Source organism: Anastrepha obliqua, chromosome 2 (assembly GCF_027943255.1).
Source record: "Anastrepha obliqua isolate idAnaObli1 chromosome 2, idAnaObli1_1.0, whole genome shotgun sequence".
Taxonomy (NCBI): Eukaryota; Metazoa; Arthropoda; class Insecta; order Diptera; family Tephritidae; genus Anastrepha; species Anastrepha obliqua.
The window spans coordinates 134,020,896-134,036,916 of record NC_072893.1 but is presented as its reverse complement, the minus strand read 5'-3'; the positions used below and the strand labels follow the sequence as shown (position 1 = coordinate 134,036,916).

At 34.5% G+C, this 16,021-nt stretch overlaps 1 protein-coding gene across 9 annotated transcripts in view; it reads right to left on the bottom strand.

Annotated features, from left to right (window-relative positions):
• The window catches only part of LOC129237986 (uncharacterized), a 32,334-nt gene extending 19,119 nt beyond the window's left edge, over positions 1-13,215 (bottom strand). For 2 of the 9 annotated variants that reach the window (XR_008581785.1, XM_054873002.1), the window contains exons 1-4: positions 12,055-12,115; positions 11,291-11,641; positions 5,012-5,206; positions 3,669-3,774 (exon numbers count right to left, since the gene is read on the bottom strand). Coding sequence is in view for 8 of the 9 variants with exons in the window: in XM_054873002.1 (XP_054728977.1) it covers positions 3,669-3,774; positions 5,012-5,206; positions 11,291-11,641; positions 12,055-12,112 (710 nt within the window). In the remaining variant the exon portion in view is untranslated. Of the gene's footprint in view, positions 1-3,668; positions 3,775-5,011; positions 5,207-11,290; positions 11,701-12,054; positions 12,482-12,512; positions 12,632-12,704; positions 12,801-12,997 lie in introns of those variants that run through there. The other 7 variants (XM_054873006.1, XM_054873003.1, XM_054873004.1 and 4 more) reach the window with 7 other exon arrangements.
• Positions 13,216-16,021: the final 2,806 nt, after the last annotated feature.

The window sequence follows — 16,021 nt, the reverse complement described above, 5'->3', positions numbered from 1 at the left end:
GGAAACAGACCGCAATGTTTGCAAACTAACAAACAATTGCATAATTTATCAGAACTCCCACTTTATTGCAAGAATTTACAACACAGCAGGGAATTACACATGGCGCCAAGTAATTGTACAAACGCGTAAAGAAGGCATTTCGACTTTAAATCCACATCTGATTCCACTGTATACATCAGACTTTAGAGCAGTTCTATTTGCTCCATTATTCTATCATCCTGTGAGCAACGAGCAACAATAAAGTGCTTAAAATAAAACCCCCCTGAGGATTACCCCCAACCTAGTCAGTTGTGCATGCCTTCTACATCTATATTTGGAGCATTCCATGAAAAAGTGGAACTCTGAACTGTTTTACAAATATGCATTTTTTATATATTATTGCACGTACATAGTGAGATTATGTTCTCATCTAAAATAATTTACAAAAATTGTAGTGAGTATGTCTCATTTTTTTCATTAGTCTTTACACAACTTTTTGCGAGGTCGCTGCCGCTATTGTTTATCAGATAGAAACTAGATTTCTGTTCTTAGTTATAGTGTATGGTCCGCTATATTTAACTACATACTCATTTTTTTGGTTAAGCGTTTTTTTTATAAGAAATTAATCATAACGGAAAGGAAAGTTTCGATGTCCCATACGTGACGCTTAATTCCTTTTTCTATTAATAATTGCAAAACAAGTCGACTATACAAATTGAATTTTTCTGTTAACAGCTAACTTTTAGCGGTCTAAAAACTGGTGAAACAATTTTGTTTGAAATCGCTTTGCTTACAATATATTCTTGGTGATAATAAAGTGTCTGTATGTGACGCCGAAGAATAAGTTATCTGACATCTTCAACTTTTACTGGCGTTTGTAATAAACAAAGCCCTTTTTTGTACTGCAAATCTCAATAACGCAAAAATGAGCGACCAGCAACCATCAACCAGTGCTAGCCGCATGCGAAAATTTCGAGAAAAGCAAAAAGAGAAAGATCGAAACTTTACCGCTAATGAGACTAAAAGATTGCGTGAGCTTCGTAAACGAAAAGCAGAAAATCTTTCTGAAGGTGAGTTAAAAGCAATTTCATTTAAGAAAAGGGATAAGAAGAGATTGCAAAGGACAAAAAAGCGGGTTGAACTTAAAAATCCTACTGATTCTCCTGTAAGTACTGAATCTCCGTACAAGTCGAAACAGACTTTATCTAAAGCTGTTCAAAGTCTCTAAAAGCACTGCCTCAATCACCAAGAAAGAAAAAAGTGGTGTTACAGAACTAGCGCGTAAAATGAACATTGCTCTAGCAGAAAACCCAAACATTAGCACATCAGGTGACGATACACGTTATCACGATGTGAAAGCATTTTACTATCGTCCGGATATTGTGTATACCTGCCCAGGCGCAAATGATTTCATCGTTGTTTGGGAAAACGGCATTAAGAAGAAGTGTCAAAATCATTATTTAACTTTGTACCTACGAGAAGCCTTTTTCATTTTTAAAGAATTTTTTCCTAATATCGAAATTGGATTTTCAAAATTTTGTAGTCTAAGACCGAAAAACGTTTTGCTAATAAAAGACACACCTTCAGACCAGTGCAAATGTTTAACTCATGAAAATTTTATATTCAAATTGAAAGGTTTGAAACAAAATTATTGTAACGACTGGAGGACTATGATTTTATGTGATCTTTCTTTAGACTCGAAGTGCTGGAAAAATGAATGTGATGCTTGTTCTGATGGCAAAAAAATATTAATTTCTATGGATTTAAGTACCTACAATCTGTGTATGGAAGGAATGGGAAAAAAACTCAGAACCTCTCAGAACTTTAGTAAACCACGAAATAATTTCAGGTGAACTTAAAGAAAAATTGATTGATTCTATCCATATTATGATGAAGTATGTTAATTTAAAACGAGTTCAAGCCGGTGAATTTCAAAAAGACCAACGCAATGAAAATGTGCGAAATGAAGTTCAAAGCGCATTCTGGTCACGAACAAGTGTTCTTTTATTTACTGCTGCAAGTTTTTACAAAGGCAATTGCCAAACATATCTTATATGCTCAGATGAAAATTCGAAAGACAAGGATACAGTTTTTGTTTTCATCAATAAATTGTTTGACTTGATGCATAAAGAAAATGAAGACTTACTTTCAGCGGAAATTATTTGGAGTGACCGCCCTTCATCGGAATTTAAGAACCGTTATATGGTTAAACTAACATCAATGTTGAGTGAAAAGTACAAAATCCCCTTTTATTGGAAATATTTTGCTACATCGCATGGAAAAGGTGTGACAGACGGAGTTGGCGGAAATATCAAAAGATTGGGAAGAGAGAAAATGATGAGCCAAAATGACCATGTTGTTGCCCAATCAGTCAAGGACTTTTCTGATTTAGCTTCTCAATTAGTCACAAAAACCCGTGTGATTTATGTGCCATCCTCTGAAATTTATGAAAGGATTAAAAGTGCATCGCCGTGGGACAATGCCAAAGCGATAACTGGAGTTTCCAACTTCCATTTTATTAAAACTGAGGAGAAAGTTGTGGAGTGCAGAAAACATTGCCTTTCCCAAGATTTTTACATATATTATAGATTTAAGTTGAACTATGTCCCGTACGTGACACGACTTGTCTGTACGTGACAAATATAAAAAAATGTTTTTGAATTATAAATATGTGTTTTAATTAATATTTTTTTTCGCTAGTGTGTCCCGTATGTGACGTGGGTTGTTTGCATTTTTCTTCAGTATTTCATGACTTTTTTTAAATGTTTCTTCGCACTATTAAAGACTAGTATATAATCTATTAAATTAGAGAAAAAAAAGTATATATCTGATAAAACAATTAAGTGCTAAATGTAATATAAACCGTAAAATTAGTTGAACTTGTCTGTACGTAACAGTGGAATGCACCATTTACGGCACAATTGTATCCGAAGGAATGAGTGACAACGGACTGCCAATTGACAGCTATAAGCAGATTATTTTAAATGTCTAACATAGCGCTCAACGCCACAGTAATGAAATGAAAATACTGACGAAGAGCTGATGGAAAGTGAGGAGATTTGCATAGGCTTATTTTGGGCGCAGACCCGCACCAACTTTAGTTACTGGCTTAGTTCTTGCAACAAAGGACGAAATAATTTGCATTCGTACAACGTTGAGTAGATGACTACCAAAGTGAAAGGACACAAATGTTGTGCACAAAATAGCTGTGAATAGACGTTTAGTAATAAATATATAATATTGTGCCCGTCTTAACGTTTTTGTGGAACGCATTTATTACTATATGTATACATATTTATTTCTACTAAATTAAATATTTAAGCGCAAAGAACTTTTGCTTTTCAGAATGCTTTAGGTATTTATTCGAAAAACAGTGTTATCAATTCGACAACGGTAGTGCGTGCAGATTTACCCACGAAATCCGTTGCACCAATCTGAAGGGATTGTGTATCAAATAGATGCAGGAAAGATACATTAACTAATAAGTAGGCGTAACAAATAATAAATCATATAAAATATAACTAAAATTTTAGTGAGTCTAATAATCATCTGCAATACAAAATCTCTTTTGGTGGAAAAGATGCAATAAATTTTAGGTGTTAAAAAACGAAACATAGTTTTGAATGTGGTTGAAAGATGTAATAAAATTTTCTCACTAACTAATTTTAATATCCGGGATGTATACGTACTCATTGGTGTCATGCCTTTTGGGATCGTGCATATGCCAAAGTGGCTCTTTACTTCTATTGAAGTTATGAATCTCCGCTAGCGAAAATGGAAGTATTAGTGCTGTTTCTGAAATTGGACCGAAAAGTTGTATTATTATTTTTTTGAACTATGCATTAACTGTTTTTATATATATGTATGTATGTGAATATATATATTGTACAAATAATTGACGTTTGGGTGTTTGCGTGAGATCCTCCTCCAACTTGTCGTATGCGGGTTTTCCACAAGATGGAAGAACTTACAGTTTTATGCCGCCTTCATGGCAGAATTTGTATACATGGTAGATATATAACCAATTTTATGTTGGAACACATTTATACAACAGTTTCATTTATTTAGTTACATATTTGTATGTATATCCGCTTAAACATTACACCGTTACGAGTAATATAGTATGTGGATTCTTGCTGTCGCATATAATAACTCACCTTAGTTTTATTCTGGACGAACGTCTGTTTGCTAGTTCGGCGCTCGGTAGTGTTAACAAAGAACGAGGAAGTTAGTAGAACTTGCCCGTCCACATTTGCATAATTTAAAAGACATAAAAAGAGGAACTTCATGCAAATTTGATGGCGTGAAAATTACTTTTTTTTTGCCGTAAAGCTCACTTTCCGGCTTGTAAACACATCAGAATGAACATACGGTAGTTTTCGCATTACAAATTATGCTCGTCGCTGACAAGTTGAGGTCTCGGTGTTTGAGTTGCATGTGTTCGCCTGAGTGCGCACTCTTAGATTCACTTACATATGTACGTATGTTTATACATAGTTTGCAAGTGATTACTCTTAATACGGTCACACAACTCTCTCTCTAACACACGCAACTTATGAAGGTACATATGTACGTATGTCAGATTGTGCGGACGCAAAAAAAAAAAGAAAACACTGTATATATAAGATCCTGTGCACTCATGTACGCTTTTATGCAATTATTTTTGCCATGCTAAGAAGCAGGAAGGCAAGGTGTTGCTTTTTCTTTAATTATTGCCAAGCGTTCGCTTTGAACACTTTCTGCCAAGTGCTGCTTTTGACTCTTCAATGCAACTGGTTTTGCAAAATATATCAATTTTACATGCAAACTTTTATATTGGATTTTAAGAGGCAATAAGAAGCTTTATAAATACTCGTAAAAACTTCGATACTCTTTACTCATTCACTCGTGATTGCACAGGTAGGTGCTTGCCCTAATAATTCGAAAAATATCTGATTTTACTTCACATATTTAAACTAGCAATGGACAAACCAATAAATTTGATATTATGTTGTACCTTTAAGGCTGTTTTCATGTATATGTTTGCACTTACCACGAAGAATGCGTTTTTCATGCTCGCCATGACATCGAAAACCTTGACAGCTTCGCTTTTGTGTTAGAGATGGACAATGCTTTCCACCATTTTGCGGTGCTCGCATCATTTTTCGCGTTCGTAATGTGACTCCTGTGCCGCAACTCTTATCACATTCACTCCACGGGGTCCAGTCACTCACCTGACAATCGACTACTGCAAGAGACAGAAATAAATTCCTTTTCTGTTAAAATTACACATTCAAGAAATGAAATGTAGTGAATGGAAATAAATTTTGCTCACTGTGCATAAGTAAGTTAAGTACGACCACAAATTGTATAATTACAACTAAAATTTAAAATAAATGCAATCAATTATGCGTCATTTTAATTTACCGCGTTCAGTAAAATTTCGTTTAATAGAGAGAAGCTTTTCGTTTGTTTTGTTTTTATATGGAAGGATACATAAGTAGATAAGTGCGTATGTATGTTTACATACATTATCGAGTATTTGTGTACTTTATTCCACAAGAAGCGTCATTAACCAGAGTGGTTGTAATTGCGAATTTTGTGGCAGGATAGAAAAGAATCCGTTCTATCAAACTATCATCGTGGGCTCAGCTGTCATTAACATTTTTGTCATTCAACAAACATTAAATTATAATTCATAAATAAACCGTCGCCGACACCGTCGTTCTTAATGGTCTTATGGAAAATCAAACCCCAACCAAGTAAATAATGATCCGCAAAACTGAATACAAAAATAAACATAAAACCACGCAAAATGGAAAAAATGTCAAAAATCATGCAATTACAATTAGAGGTAAAATAATAAATTCTTCAATCGAGCACTTGGCCATTATTATTTTTATTATTTTAAATCAATTGTGTTTTTCAATTTTTTATTCATTTGTTATTATACTCTTGTAAAGAAATCTCCTAGTTTTAGCGAAGTAGTTCAACCCACACAGTGTAGGGTCAATTAATAGAACTTATGAGCTGTCCCTGTGAAATATAATCAAATTCGGTTATGAGATTCGCTGAAAAAACAACGACAGCTACGAGTTTACAGATGCATTATAACTCAGTAAATTAAAGGCGTTCGAATAGACATAAGAATCAGAGACTTTTAAAAATTCCTTTTCATCAAGTAATGGAGTAAAATTATATTACAATTCTTTTTTGACTTCGACTATTCCCTTGCGACTTTTATGATTTATGGTTGTGGGTTCAGTTTTAATTTATCAATATTTTGACTGCAAGGCCGTCTGCAAGCGGAAAACCTTGATTGTTAACAATTCTTCGAGAAGACCGTAACGAAACACTTTTTCTGATCTCAATTTAAATTTCAATAACTGTAATTATTTCTACATTTTTCTCAGAAAAAATGTAAATTAACGAAAATCGAATATTCTCATTCGTATGTAATCCATTGCACAAACCTAAGCAATATTTATTTTTGCTTAAGTACTTATTTTTTAACTTAAGATATGGAACTACAATAAAGAATTTTTGGATCGGAGGCTGGCATCGGAGGCTTTCGTCTGGTAGTATGGAATAATAAAATAAATAAATAATTCTCGCGTACACTTCTGTTAGGTGTTTGGCCAAGCTCCTCCGCCTATTTGTGGTTCGCGTCTTAAGGTTGTTACACAAATGGATTGACCTATAATAGTTTCAAGCCGACTCCGAACAACAAATAACTTTTATGAGGAGCTTTTTCGTGGTAGAGTGCACTGGGAGTTGTGCCATTGCCAGCCGAGGGGCGACTGCTATGAGAAACAACAACGCACTCCCGAATGGTAGCCACGCACAATCCATTCGACTTGGGCAGCCGCATGTAATAATAGGGGTTTGTATATCCATATTTATGTATGCAATACATAATAATTAATGTAATAACTCTAAATATTATTCAAGGCCATTCATTTTTATAATAACTTTCATGAGAACACTTTATAGAACCAACAATCTAGAAAATAGCTTAAAAATTCACCTACTTGAGGCTCTTTCATGTTTGCTGGCTTAAGCTGAATTATGTACAATACTTTGCTTTCGGGCCATTTTCCAAACACATATACATAGGTATATATATATTTGTATAAAGAGACTACTTTGTCAGCTTGTAAACAATCACTGTGGCTCTGAATACATACATATGTATGCATGTATACAACATCTAGGACAAGCAAACAGTCATTAAAATCGCCTTCACTACCGCTTTATACAAGCACTTAGCCAAAAAACCTTTTATACATACACAATTGTGGCGATAAAAATGTAAGGCTCCCAAAGAGCAGAGGATAAACTGAAAATCATCAATTATAAATTTATTGCATATTTACTTTGCTTAACACAAATAACAAAACAAAAAAGAATCCTTTAAACACATATTTGCACAAAGTCTCTGGAGGGATCACGAAATATCACAAGAACAAGAAAACTGTATCGATTTTTTCTACTAAGTTAACATTGTTATTCATTTACAAGGCGTCACGGTTAACAAAATAAATTATTTCCATATTCGACAGTTTGAAATATGCTTTGGAGACATGAATCGTTAGAAAAGGCAAATATTTAGGATTATTTATTAATTCGATTTCACTGCTCGTACGACCTTAAAGTGAGCAAATTTATTGTATTCATTTTGTCCTTTGAATGCCATATCAAGCACGGAAGGCTTCTAATGCAAATCAATATTAGTGAAGACCAATCATTAAAGTTCAGTGAAGCATTTTCTTGCTACTCACGATTATAGTTCATTCCGTTTCGATCAGTTTCTTTTAAATTCACTGAAGTGGAAACTTATTTCAATGTAAATGTCACATAACCCATGTCAGCAGACACAGAGATTCAAGATACATTTTTTAACGAAAAAAGGTACACACGATTGCTCCAGAAACTTTGGACAACAATAAATACATATGTAAATTTTTTAGAATAATACCCTAATAGAACTTCAAACAATTGACTTGTACGTTTGTAGATAAGTGTTTGCACGAACTTACAAGTACATACAGTATACATAAGAGTAGAGAAAAATTCATCTAAACAAGCAATATTATGCGTGTAAATAGGCAAATGTGAGCAGACAATCTCTAGTTACTGTTCAGTGCGACGTATGAGTCCTTTAAGTAGCCTACCTTGTCCATATATTCGAAATGCCTCCAAAAAAAACTTGAACAAGGAACTGATTAGGAGCAGTGAAAATTGGTAAGCTATTACCACAAATTAGAGCTATTATTAGCCTATGTTTTCAGTAGATCGATGAGCACAAACGCCTTCGAATGAATAGGTGTCTAAAATTTAAATTTCTCGGCGTTACATCACTTTGATATTGGGTGTGTAATAAAACGCGCCCTTGTTTTGTTTTTCATACAGGTTTGCACACGACAACATATGTACACTTATGTAGGTATATGTTTTATACATAGATATGTAAGTTTGTGCATGCAAAACTGTAAATGTGCGGTTTGTTTAACAAACTTTAAACTGGCGTGCGACGCGCGTAAACAAAAACGAACAGCCGCTTTCCCTACTGCCTGCATAAAAAATGACATCGAAATTTGTCAACCGCCAAGGCACAAGCAGAACAACCAACCATACTACGTATTTCCATCCTCTTTTTTGGGCGGTCGTCCTGTCTACATTAATGATAAAACTTTTTTTGTGCGACTTTTGTCAGAATTACAAAATGGCTTCATTATCAATTGTGTTGTTGTCGAGTGTTATCTCAACGTTTCTTGCAAAGCACAAGTTTGATGCACATATGTACGTATGTATAATAAGTATGTACTTAAACACGTACTTGTACATACATATAAGACTTTTTTACAAATAAGTAATCCGGTCGCAGATTACTTCTTCCTTGCAAAATGTTACGAAAAATTTTACATTTAAAATAAATTGGAAAATGCCATAGTAGGGATTATCTTTTAATAACGTTTTGCATTCAATAATGCAGTGAAAACAGTTTTCAGAAGACCATTTCTGTATACATTTTACACGTTTAATAAATACAGAAGTATTTTCGATTTTTTGTTTTTTGGAAAATCTCAAATAAAATTGCACCATTGTGAAATTTAACTGATAATTATATTAAAACTGAAATGTAGAAAAACCAATTATTATTATTAAGCTATTAGGCTACTACAAAAAATATTTATATTGATTAAAAATGATTATGATTAGCTTAACATTTTTCGTTTAGAGTTAATTTATTTTATTTTTAAGAATTCAGTCAGCTTACAATAATTCTTTCATAAGGAGTATTTCCTGTTTTTTTATGCCTGGGTCGTGATCCTTCTTCGTTTTGACGTTGACTTATTTCAAATCCATACTAAAAAGATCCTGTGCATACTTATAAATAATACCCGCTATGGATTTTACTTTATGTTTACCAATTTTTAATCAGAATTAAAGGAAATACATATAACGTAAAGCTTAGAGTGAAACAAATGATGAAACCATGAGAACGCTTGGAAATAAGATCGGGCGTTGTTGTTTTGACAAAATATTCCCTTTTACTGTAGTATACGAATATACCTAGGGTTTGCAATCCCGTGTTATATTTTCAATCCCAATCAATTGTATTATCCAAATCCCGGGATCCCGGGATTGGTACCGGGATTAGGATTGGACTATTTATGAAAAATACTTACACATTATCATAGTTGAAAGTACAAAAAAACTGAAAACATAATTAAAAAATTGGTTTAATATTATTATTTATTGAAACAAAACAAAACAAAACTTAATTCATCATAAAAAACAAATAAAAAATAGTAGAATACATAATGAAATTAACATTTCTTGTGTTGTTGTAAATAACCTTTTAGAAAACACAACTCGTCCAGCGTTTCATCGTTCAAACGGCTTCTTATTTTTGTTGCAAATTGTCCTGCCGAAGAAAAGGCTCGTTCAGACTCTACACTAGTAGGTTTTATCGTCATTAAATAGGAGTATGTTCTTTCCAGGTAGTCACCACGTCTCCCTCCATTTTCAAAAAGAGACATTTCTTTTTGAATTTTTGATGACAGTGTCTCAAATCTAATAGGCTGCATTGGTGCATATCCCTCTTTAATAACTTTATCTAGTTCTTCTGCTACACTTAATGGTTTTTGTGTACAAATTGATTCAGTTATTGAATCAAATTCTGAATCAATTTCAAGGTTTACCTCATTTGAAATAGAAGATCCAGTTGCATTAGCTGTTAGTAATGCAGTAGGATTTGAAGCGTCTAGTCTTTCAAGCAAGTCCACTATTAATTTACGGCATTTAATTGAAGAAGGAACTGTGACAAAATCTATTCCTGAGACGTTGCTTATACCATTGTGTAAGTATTGCAGTAAACCACTTAGATCTGTGCGGCGTTCTTCCATACGAAGAATGAGAGCTGCATATAATTTTTTACGTATAGCACTGTTTGCATCTTTAAGCTTCTTTAGCATAAAATTAATGGCTATGTCTGCTGAAAACAGAATGATACCGCGCCGTGCCGTTCCTTTTTTTTACTGTATTTTTGTTGTGATTGAGTGTTTTCTTTAACAGAAATTTACGGAATGGCGGCGCGGAACGGCGCGGTGTCATTCCGTTTCCAAAACAAAAAATTCTACGTACATATTTCATAAAAAAAAAAATTAATTTTCTGAGAATTAAATTCTTAGAAAATTTTGATGAGAAAAAAATTTCAAAATATAATTCAGACAAAAATTATATCCCGGGATTAGTTATTTCAATCCCGGGATTTCGGGATTTGAAAAACACCGGGATCCCGGGATTTCGGGATCCCGGGACTGCAAACCCTAAATATACCCAAAAAGTATTCAATTACTCCTGTCTTGAAAAAAACATGCAAGGAATAAATTGCATGTATTGCATGATATAAATTGTGTATATTGTCATACAACCTCAAATTTAGTATTTTGCAAACTGGAACTATCTACTATTTACTAATGTAAAATATGGCTTAATGTGCGGGATGTAATATGTATGCAAATACGCCGCCACAATTGTAGTGAATGTACTTTGGATGCAGTCGGTTTCACATTTTCAGAACGACCCGGCTCCAGCTGAAGAAATTCAAAATTACCTAAATTGAGTCGACCGCAGCATTATTGCTTTTGTTAACAAAAATTGAATAGAGGGTGATTCGATTTGCGGCCACGCACTGTCAACCCAGCTTTATTCTACAAACGTTTTTTTTTTAATTCATTTGCTATTCACACTTTGTGAGTTATTATTTGTTTCACGCTACATCCACTACTTTTTAGCTTTTACTTTAATCTAATTATAAATTTACCTCCGCAATAGTCCTTGAAGTCAACACAGCAGTCGCCTAGCTTCAAACATGCGTGGTCGCAATAGCATGGCTTGTCGTTGAGATCCTCAATGATTGCATTAATCGGAGTTTTTTGAACTACACATGAAGAGTCACGCCCATTGCAACAAAGTTGCGCTTCGCGGCATGAGCCCGCTAAAACCAATTGTGGCTGCAGTAATAATGCAACCGCAATCAATAATTCCAATATAAATGCCGATATGGGAAAACGTTGATGGAGTATTTTTTCTGTAGATGTCGCCGTCAATGCAGACGCAATAGGTACCGATAATACCGCAGACTGTGATGTATACATTTTAGTGTAATTGACTCCTTAATTTCCGTAAATTAGATTTAGAATCAATACTTTGCACAGGTATATCTTGATGTTGCTGAGTGATATACATATATACAAGTTCATACAATAAATTAAAAATATAAATAAGAAACTGAAGCACAAGTAAATAGTAAAAGAAATATAAGTATGTATGTACATAGGTAAGCTATACATTACTAGAAATGTACTTATTTATAGGTACTTTATTCAAGGAAATGAAAGGGTAAGAAATAATTACAACCCTTTACATCAATAGTTAGTAAAAAGAACACAAGTTGCAATTAATTAGCACAAGTGGATTTTTAGGACACTTTTGTAATGAATTTTAGATTGTAGCATTAAGCGGCATGTTCTCACTTCGACGCGAATACATTAAGTATCGTTCATACATACAAACATTCATACATACGAGTACAAACTCTCTGTGCTTGAATGTTAACGCAGTTGCAGGTGTAACGAATATACATACATGCATTTATAGATAAGTATGTATGTACGAATGATTGTTTGCTCGTCTTATTTTCAACCATTTGAAATTTAAAAATTACATTAACTGTTTCTGTATTTCCAGCTTCTGTAAAGTATGTACACACTTTAAACACTTTCGATTTATTCACATTTAAGTGGTGGTAAATGGTTATGACTTTTAAAGAATTATTTGTATTTACTTATAGCCAACATTTTAACTTTTTTCACCGGTGACCGTACAATCTCGCCAAATGGCAAAAGAACGACTGTATCATGCAGTTTAATTTTGAACAGTAATTGTTGCACCAACACTTTGAGTAAAAGAGCTCTCTGTTTTGTGACATGCGCCTAGGTCGATTTCTGATTTAGTAAAGAGTCCAGATAAATCCTTTTACTTACTATACCAAATCCTTGCTGGTATCCGTCATTATACCGCTTTTTATATTATATCTCAACATCCTATTATTTGATCTCGACGAACTTCAATAGGTGAGGTCAGTCCCTTTTTCAGCACAACTCTATTTTCAAATCACACAAATAAATAACAAAAATATTAATTATATTAAATTTCATTTCTTTTTGTAGACTTACCACAGTTAAACTAGCACCGAAAAGCCGGCCTTTAATGACAAATGGTTGGTTTATATTCACATTCTGTCGTAACCTTTCGCCACTGTGGAGTGCGCTCTGTGTACAGATGTATCAACCGTAAATATTTTACATCATTTATTATTTTATATACATATACTATTTTATGTCACCATTAATATTTTACTGTTATATATAAGACGATAAATCTTTAGAAATATCAATGCGGGACATTACACAGATTAAATACTGGGATAGAATATATGTATGTATACTTATATATAATTGGCGCTTACGCTCTTTCCGGGTATTTGACCGCGCTCCTCCTCCTATTTGTCGCGTTCGTCTTGATGTTGTTCCACAAATGAAGGGACCTGCAATTTTAATGCAACTCCGAACGGCAGACACTTATGAGGAGCTTTTCCAAAGCAGGAATAAACTCTTAGGTTTGCCATTGCCTGCCAAGGAGCGACCGGAAATTGACAGTTCTATGTCCACTTCTGCCCTTGTGGTCCTTTGAAATTTCCAATATATAATATTATATACAAAGTGCATACGATAGTTGATCGCATACTTATATGTGGCTATGCTTTCCCGAAACTAGAATTTTTATTTTTGCTCTTTTTCAGATAAGACGTTGAGAAATACAACCTATAGTCACTAAATATACAGTAGGGAGCAAAAGTGTTTCCATAGTTAACATTCTCAACTTTGTGGGCCAATAAAATGCAAACGAATGAAGCAAATCAAAAAAACCTTTTGTTCTAATAATATGTCTTTAATTCTTAACAAATTGCCGTATATGATAAAAACAAAACAGAATCAGAAAAATATTCAAACAAAAAAAACCAAACCAACTCGCATGTGTACAATTTTGCACCTTTAGTGAACAAAATGAAATGTGATATGAAATTAATATTTTGTCCACAGACCCTTATTAGCTATTACACCTTTTATTCGGTTTGGCATACTCTCGACCAACTTCTCTATGGTTTCTCTTGGAATTCGGTTCCACTCCAGTTCTACACGCTTCCAAAGATCGTCTAGGTTGGATGGCGCTAATTGATATTGCCCGAGCCGTCGCTTCACGATTGACCACAGGTTCTCAATCGGATTGAGGTCGGGACTTTGAGCTGGCCACTCCATCAACTTAAAATTTTGGCTTTTTAACCATTCGCGGACAATTTTGGCAGTATGCTTCGGGTCCCCATCTTGTTGAAAAGTAATTTCCTCTTCGGGATATGCACACTTGTCCAGAAAATTTGTTAGTTGGGTTTGCAAAATATTGAGGTAGTCTTCTTTTAACATTATACCATCAATTTTTTGTATTGGTCCAATGTGCCACCAAGTAAAGCATCCCCAAACTTTGACATTGCCTCCTCCATGCTTGACGGTTTGCTTCACATGGTGTTTTTGAAGCTTGTCGCCGGGTCTATGCCAATAGTATTGCTTGCCATCCGACTGAAAACGGTTGAACTTGGATTCGTCTGACCAGATAACACGTTTCCAGTCATCTAGAGTCCAGTTTCTGTGTTCCCGGGCAAATTTCAATCGAGCTTTGACATTCTTCTCGGATAGGGCTGGCTTATTTTTTTTCACACTTGCCACATATCCAATCTTAGCCAGTGCTCTTCTAGCTGTCCACCGACTCACGTCTTTTCCTATGTCCATAGATGCCTTCTTTGGTGTTAGGAACTTATCAGATCTCATTTTCGACATCATTAGTCTGGCGTCAGAGTCTTTTAAGAGGCGTTTACGGCCTTTAATAATGTTTTTGGGAGCAACATTTCGTCTTTTTTGGACCTTGGACACCGCTGAATGGGAAATCTTAAGCTGATCTGCAATAACACGAGTCGAACAGCCACTTTCAGTTAGGCTAATAATACTATTTTCGACATCAGACGAAAGCTTCTTCATTTTTTCGCAGTACTTTATAGACTAATTGCTAAAATCAACAAATCTGCTTCGAATAATAAGAAACGCGTGATTTTCTGGATCTTATAAGCGAAGAATGAACAAACGAAACATATAACGGTAAAACCGCATGTCTATTGCTGAAAAGAGAATTAAGAAATCAAACAAAAGTAAGAATAACGGAAGGTGCAAAATTGTACACATGCGAGTTGGTTTGGTTTTTTTTGTTTGAATATTTTTGTGATTCTGTTTTGTTTTTATCATATACGGCAATTTGTTAAGAATTAAAGACATATTATTAGAACAAAAGGTTTTTTTGATTTGCTTCATTCGTTTGCATTTTATTGGCCCACAAAGTTGAGAATGTTAACTATGGAAACACTTTTGCTCCCTACTGTATGTGCAAATCACCCCGATTTAGAAATCTCTGATATTTTTAAGTGTACCCATTCATTCGTTCATAAGGATCGCCGCGAATTGGAAGCATCAGGCGGCGGTGCAGATCCTGTTGCAAAACGAAAAAACACAAGGAACGTACTGAACTTTCTGGTATAATTCCTTCATTATGCGCAGAATACAGTTTATGTCGAAGCAAACACGAATTATCACGAAGCGGCGAATCATCCGATCGACTAAAACGCCTTCTAAATAAAATTAATTACCCTGAAGTGCCTAGGATATTATGGTTTTCTTTTTCTGACGAAAAAAATGTTGACTAGGACCAAACGACCAACCACAGAAATGGCAGATGGCTATGTTCAAATCCTAGAGAGATTCCTGTTCTCATGCACACGAAGTTTCTAGCCACTATTATGGTTTTAGATGTTGTGAACAACAAAGGACATTTCATGCCACCATTCTTCTTTACTCAAGGATTTCGAATAAATTTTGCTACATACATACGCGGTCTTAGAGGCAGTGTGCGCGGTAACAACTCACACATCTTTCAGCAAGACTTTGCTCCTTCACACAAATCGATGGCGACACAAGATTGGATAGTTGAAAATACCATGCCCACATAACACCGAACTTATGGCCGCCTAACGGGTATTTGAGCGTAAAACCAATAAGCATCCTCATAACAACATTTCTTCTCTGAAGGCTGCAATTAATACCGTTGTGGTCAATATGAATACGGAGTATTCGACCCGCTATTAGCTCTAAGTGTACTAAATAATTTATGACAATTGTTACAAACTATCAAGTTTTGGTATTCATGTATCCCCTTGCAAAGTAGGAGAAAGTGAGAGATCAAAATGACATTTCATTTTGAGAGGAAGTTGCAAGTTTTTATGGATGAATTTTTGCTTCTAAGAATTTTGAAGTGATCGCAAAGTAAAAATAAACACGAATTAAAATTTGATAATTGAAGCTAAGTTATAATAAAAAAGGCATAAAATAATATG